This window comes from Barbus barbus (genome assembly GCF_936440315.1).
Source record: "Barbus barbus genome assembly, chromosome: 6".
Taxonomy (NCBI): domain Eukaryota; kingdom Metazoa; phylum Chordata; class Actinopteri; order Cypriniformes; family Cyprinidae; genus Barbus; species Barbus barbus.
In genome coordinates, this window is record NC_136734.1 from 39,210,573 (window position 1) to 39,216,840 (window position 6,268).

General features: G+C 39.5%; 1 protein-coding gene across 1 annotated transcript; it reads left to right on the forward strand.

Annotated features, from left to right (window-relative positions):
* Positions 1–1,317: 1,317 nt before the first annotated feature.
* LOC306872018 (X-box-binding protein 1-like) lies at positions 1,318–4,371 on the forward strand. The gene is made up of 5 exons (XM_079420332.1): positions 1,318–1,707; positions 2,382–2,478; positions 2,560–2,676; positions 2,780–2,946; positions 3,448–4,371. Exons 1-5 carry the CDS (start codon positions 1,517–1,519, stop codon positions 3,626–3,628), a joined length of 753 nt encoding a protein of 250 aa, XP_079276458.1. The 5' UTR covers positions 1,318–1,516; the 3' UTR covers positions 3,629–4,371.
* Positions 4,372–6,268: the final 1,897 nt, after the last annotated feature.

Below are 6,268 nucleotides of genomic sequence, written 5' to 3' on the forward strand. Positions count from 1 at the left end.
GGGGACTTTGTACTGTGTTTCTACAAAAAGGGAAGGAATGAGAAATGTTTTTGGACACTTAAACATGCACACCGAGTGGCGTCTGCTATACTCTCCATGCTCCAGTGTGCATATTCTACATCTAAGTTCACGATGTTGATTGAACGGCTAGTAGTGTGTAAAGCAAACAGTCTCTGTTTGTTCTCAACACACAGAAGACTTCTCCTTCAACAGGCTGAAACACCTTTTATACACAATTCCTGCAGTTACAGAGAATCACCTGAAGATCATACAATATATAGTCCTTTTCCAAATTTATTTTATAATTCCTAATAATCTGTGGTAAAAACAAAACAAAAAAAACATACAATCTAGATGAACAGATGGAAAAATTAAATAAATCTTCTGAAAGTTTCTGAAATCTGATTTCCATTATCAGAATCACATGCAGATTTTATGCAAAAGTATTTTCCAAACATAGACTCCATGCGAATTTATGCTGTCCAAATAGGGAAACCCACTTTGCCTAGTCTTTCACTCTCAGGAGGCATTTTTAGGACATGAAGGTCCCCTCAGAAGTTTCTCCTTTGACAATATAGACCTACATCTTCACTCAAGTCAGTGTTTGTTAACGAGCCGTTACAATTGCAGCTAACGTGACCTCCTTCAAATGGTAGTAATCAAAATGCACAGGCATTTGAGTGGGTCTTAACCACTAATGAAATGAGAGGATTTTAAAAAATATTTTCTGATGCAATCTCATGCAGTAGTTAAATGCAACTTTTACTGCGTTTTCTTGCAATAATGCAGCCTACAATAAAAGCTGCAGCATTTAAAACACGGTTCAATGGGTCCCTGGGTCAATTAATTTCTCAATTAATATAAAGGGTTAAAAATGCAATCCTCTTCAAAGGGAAAATGCGAGCAATATTGACATGATGCACATGTAGTTTCAGAAACATTAAAAAAAAAAAAAAAAAAAAAAAACTGAATTAGCTTTTCATGTCAATAAGCAAAATAGATGAATTCACAAAGTTTAGATGGGAAAGAAGAAAATGGAAAATAAGAAAAATCAAAGCCATGAGATTAAATTAATTTACATAAAGAGGAAACCCCACATAATGCTTGTGGAATTTACTCATAATTAGATCTAATTATGGCTAATTATTAATAGGGTCACACTTTTTGCAATGCAATTTCAAAAATGGTGACTCTTGAAGTCACTTGAACAATTTCTGAAAAACTTTCCATATCAATAATTCATAAGTGTGAAGGAATAAGCGTAAACACGAAAATTACATCAGCTATTTTAACCCAAGGAAAGACTGACGTACGAATGCGTCAGTGATCCCGGCAGCCAATCACAGCGCACCACGACGCTAGAAAAAGATCGCGAGCGTCTCCGCTCCTGCAACTTTCAGACATCGAAGGGGGAAGATATACAGGGAATTAAGACAATTTATCGGACGTTTTCCCACCCCTAAACAACTACCGAAAGGGGTTTTGACGCAGATCCTAAACCAGAAAACCACACAACATGGTCGTAGTGACAGCAGGGACCGGAGGAGCCCATAAAGTCCTCCTGATATCAGGGAAACAGAGCCGCTCCATATCTGTGATGATCCCGAGCCAAGCCTCTTCAGACTCCGACTCCACCGTCTCTGGAGCACCGCTGCGCAAAAGGCAGAGACTCACGCATCTGAGCCCAGAGGAGAAAGCGCTGAGAAGGTGAGACCAGTTTCATCAGTTTTTAATCCGTTCGGTCGGTTTGAAACCGGGTTAAACCGAAATAATTCACGAGGGGTGCAATATTTAGTTTTTGACATTTCATACATCGACGTTATAGTATGTAAATGTAGGCAGTCGAACTAATTTGACCCTTTCTTATGGAAGAATTTGAATCTGAGCCAAGATCAGCTTGTTTTGCCGGTCAGTCCCTCCCCCTCTGAATCAATATACCCACATCTGCCTGCGTGGCAGGAACTCGACTGCGCATGCGCAGCTTCCTCAAAACTGGCTGACCTGCCAACATTGGTTTGCTTCATAAAATGGATTATAAATTAATTTGCAAAAACAGATAACTCCGTTTTTTCCTTGTGCATTCCACTTAATCTCAATCAAACTGCAGTTGGGTTATTTTGATTAGGTTAAAAAAATAAAGTACAGCTAACACAATAAAACACAAACATAACATGATTTGTTAAAAATGGAACATCTGTTTTTGCAAATAAACTTCATACACCTATCTATCATAAGGCTATTTAAATAGAAAGGAATAATTTTATAAATGCAAAAAGTGTTTCCCACTGTATCATGTCCCACATAAATCCTATGTTTATTGTTTAGCCAAGACGCGCATGTTTAATAGCTAATGATTTGATTTTTTTTTTTCTTTTTTTTAGGAAACTGAAGAACAGAGTTGCTGCACAGACGGCAAGAGACAGAAAAAAGGCCAAAATGGGAGATTTGGAGCAGCAAGTCTTGGAGTTGGAGCTCGAGGTACTTTGACTCTTATCTTGGATTATTTCTTTTTTTATCTCCGTTTAGAGGAAAGATTTAATTTCGACATGTTTTCCACAGAATCAGAAACTTCACGTCGAGAACAGACTGTTGCGAGAAAAGACGAGCGATCTGTTCAGTGAGAATGAGGAACTGAGACAGAGACTGGGGTTGGATACTTTGGAAGAGAAAGAAAAGGTAAAATTGGTTGTAGCTCGTGTTAGTTAAACAGGCGGTTAGAAGAGCTGAAGAGTGTTGTTTTTATTCCCCCGTCCCGCTAATGCCTCTCATTCTCTCTTAGGTTCAGGTACTGGAGTCCGTGGTGAGCGATTTGGGTTTGGTGACCGGGTCTTCTGAGTCAGCAGCACTCAGGCTACGTGTGCCTCCGCAGCAGGTGCAGGCCCAGCAGTCCCCAAATCTGAAGACTTCTCCATGGATACTCACAGCCCTGACCCTTCAGACTCTGAGGTGAAGATCCTGCAGTGTTTGGGTTTCAGAGGAGTTATTGATCGTTATGCTGAAAACATATGTGACCCTGAAAACCAGTCATTTATACATAGCTTTCCATTGATGTATGGTTTTGTTATTATGGGACGATATTTGGATGAGATGCAACTATTTGAAAATCTGGAATCTGAGGATGCAAAAAAATATTGAGAAAATCGCCTTTAAAGTTGTTCAAATGACGTTCTTGACAATGCATATTACTAATAAAAAAAAAAATTAAGTTTTGATATTTACAGTAGGAAATTGACAATCTTCATGGAACATGATCTTTACTTAATATCAGATTTTTGGCATAAAAGAAAAATTGATAATTTTGACCCATACAATGTATTGTTGGCTATTACTACAAATATACCCCAGAGACTTAAGACTGGTCCAGGGTCACATATTGCATTGACTCTTTCGTCTTGTGTTTTGCTGTACCAACACAATCTCACTTTTAATCATCTTTTCGTCCTGCAGTCTGATCTCTTGCTTGGTATTCTGGACATCCTTGACCCAGAGCTCTTCCTTAAGACAGAACTCGCAGAAGCACAGGAGCCAGAGCTTGTGCTGGATGGAGGTCCAGGAGAGCAAGTACCTGCCTCCCCATCTGCAGCTTTGGGGCCCGCACCAGTTAAGCTGGAGGCCCTTAATGAACTGATCCACTTTGACCACATCTACACCAAACCCGCCGAGGTGGTGAGCGAGGAGAGCATTTGCGAAGTCAAAAGCGAGGATTCGGTCGCCTTCTCCGAGGTCGAGGTGGAAATCCAAGTGGTGTCAGTCAAAGATGAACCGGAGGAAGAAGTCATCCCTGCGGTGGATCGGACTCCAGACGCGGTTGACGACTTCTTCTCCGACGCCTCTTCCTTCAGCGGCTACGAGAAGGCTTCGAATCTGACGGATGTGTACAGTGACTCTGGATACGAGAGGTCTCCTTCCCCCTTCAGTAACATTTCATCCCCCCTCTGCTCCGAGGGCTCTTGGGATGACATGTTTGCGACTGAACTCTTCCCCCAACTGATCAGTGTCTGAAGGTTGCATACAATATCCAGTTACAAATGCACCTGCCTTTGCTCTTTTATTGTAAGTGATTGCCATGCGCTTCATAGTGATCGTACCACAGTAGCATCTAACTCCTCTTGCAGTTTAGCATTGCTTTAAGGCTTCTGTTGTAATAACGCACAGAACCTGCGGCGACTCTGTACAGTTGAAGTGCAACTCAGTATTTTTGTTGGGGAAGGGGTTGGGGCCTAATTGTTTTTAAAGTAGATCTATTTATTTGTGTATCTCTCCTTTCCAGAGTTTATTGTAATGTAATCCGTCTGCTTATTGTACAACTTAATTTTATTGTAAATGCTCTCCTTAATCATATTGCATTAAAAAAAAATTGCATTGCATCACATGCGTTGAAGTCGTATGACTTTTGGTGTGAATTTGAACATGTGCCAAAGCTCTTATCTTCTGCTTTGTAGCACAAAATTTTTTTTTTTTTTTAGATTGTCATTTACTTTCTTAACGTTGTTCCAAACCAGTTTTTATGGGTATATATGGAACAACATCATGACAGTTTTATTTTTGGGTGAATTTTTATTTTTATATAAACCCATTCCAATAGCTTCAGTAGGATTGTGGGCCAAATTTTTGGACCAAGTAACCACCATCGAGAAAATGTGTATGAACTGGATAACAAAACCATTAACTTGAACACCATACGCTTTGCATGTAAAATGCCTGTACATACGGCGAGAACCACAATCTATAGTATTTTTAGTTCCAGTACAGTGTCAAATTGCACTTGGGACTTTGCCATCTGCTTTCTGTACTTTTTTAAAACGAGAGTAAATGATTACGCAACAGCCATCGTGTCAAAACCGCTTTTTTATCTGATTACGTCAATGCGTAAGCTTTCAATAGAGGTTCTGTTCTTTTTGCAAAGAGTTTAGAAACATAAACCCATTGAAATGTTACCCGAGTCTCAGTCAAAAATGTGTGCCAACCGGTGTTTAATGTAGTGTATTATGACACTAGGATGGCTAACACCTTTCTATCCTCAGGCTAATTCAGTCAGCTTGGTTTCCCAGCGCAGGGTGGAGACTGGGGAGGGAAATGATTCAAAACCCCTCAGGGGCTTAAATTCCAGACGACGCCAGTTGAAAAGCTAGTCTGACTACCTGATTTTCCTCTTTTGCAAGACCAACACTTTTCCTGTTGTAGATAATTTGTTCCTCCATCACAATATTTAAAAGTTTGGGGTTGGTAAGATTTGTTAATGGAGTGTCATTACTCCAGTCTTCAGTGTCACATGACTTATTTGAAAATTATTCCAACATGCTGGTCTGGTGCTCAGGAAATATGATCATTCTTCAATTCTTTGAGTTAGAAAAAAAAACAAAAACGTTTGCATCTTTATAAATGTCACTTTTAATAAATTGAATGCATCCTTGCTGAAGAAAAAACATTAGTTTCTATAAAAAATCCCATGTTACTAAGCCAAAACTATTGAACGATAAAATAAATTGTAAGTCAGTGTGGTACATCTGGTCTCAACACATCGGGTGAAGTTCCTGCTGGCGGAGATTGTGGGTTTTTGTTTCATCTAACATAGATATTTTAGAAACAAGAAATGCATAGAACAGGCGTACTTTATACTGACATCAATGACTATGTATTGGTCATACACATGATGTCATCTGTAATTCCAAAAAATATTTATGGGCCTGTATACTTTGCTATGTACTAAAACACAGGCTCAAATTAGAAGGTCTTAAAATGACACTATCATCACCTTGGGTGATTGAGATAAATCCTAGTAGCTCTCATCTTACAGTCACGGTTACAGCAGTTATATGGAGACCAGCAGCTGATGGACGCTGGGAAATACCCACAAATGCCCCACTGGTCTCGGTTTCAGGGACTATCTGACTTTATACTTGGATAAGGAAAATGGAAAAATGACAAACTACCACAATATATGTCTCTTTTTCGTTTTGTATGTATTCGGAAAACCCACCACCATGATGCTAGGGTGTTGAGAGCAATAAGCCAAGGTATTCTGGGAGTTTTTAGCTCATTGATAGTTGCTTCTGGGTGGTTTTACTGCCCCGAGTCCTTTCTATTGTCCAGAAAACTGAAGCATATCTTGGAAAAGTAATTAATCCAAAACCTTCATCTTGCCTGACGTCATTTTATTTCTCTGCACTGAAACATGCATCAGATCAGGAGAAAACATGCCGAGATGTATTACGAATCAAAGTCAACTGTGGAAAGGATTTGGGCTGAAGAGTTTTTCAGCTCAGAG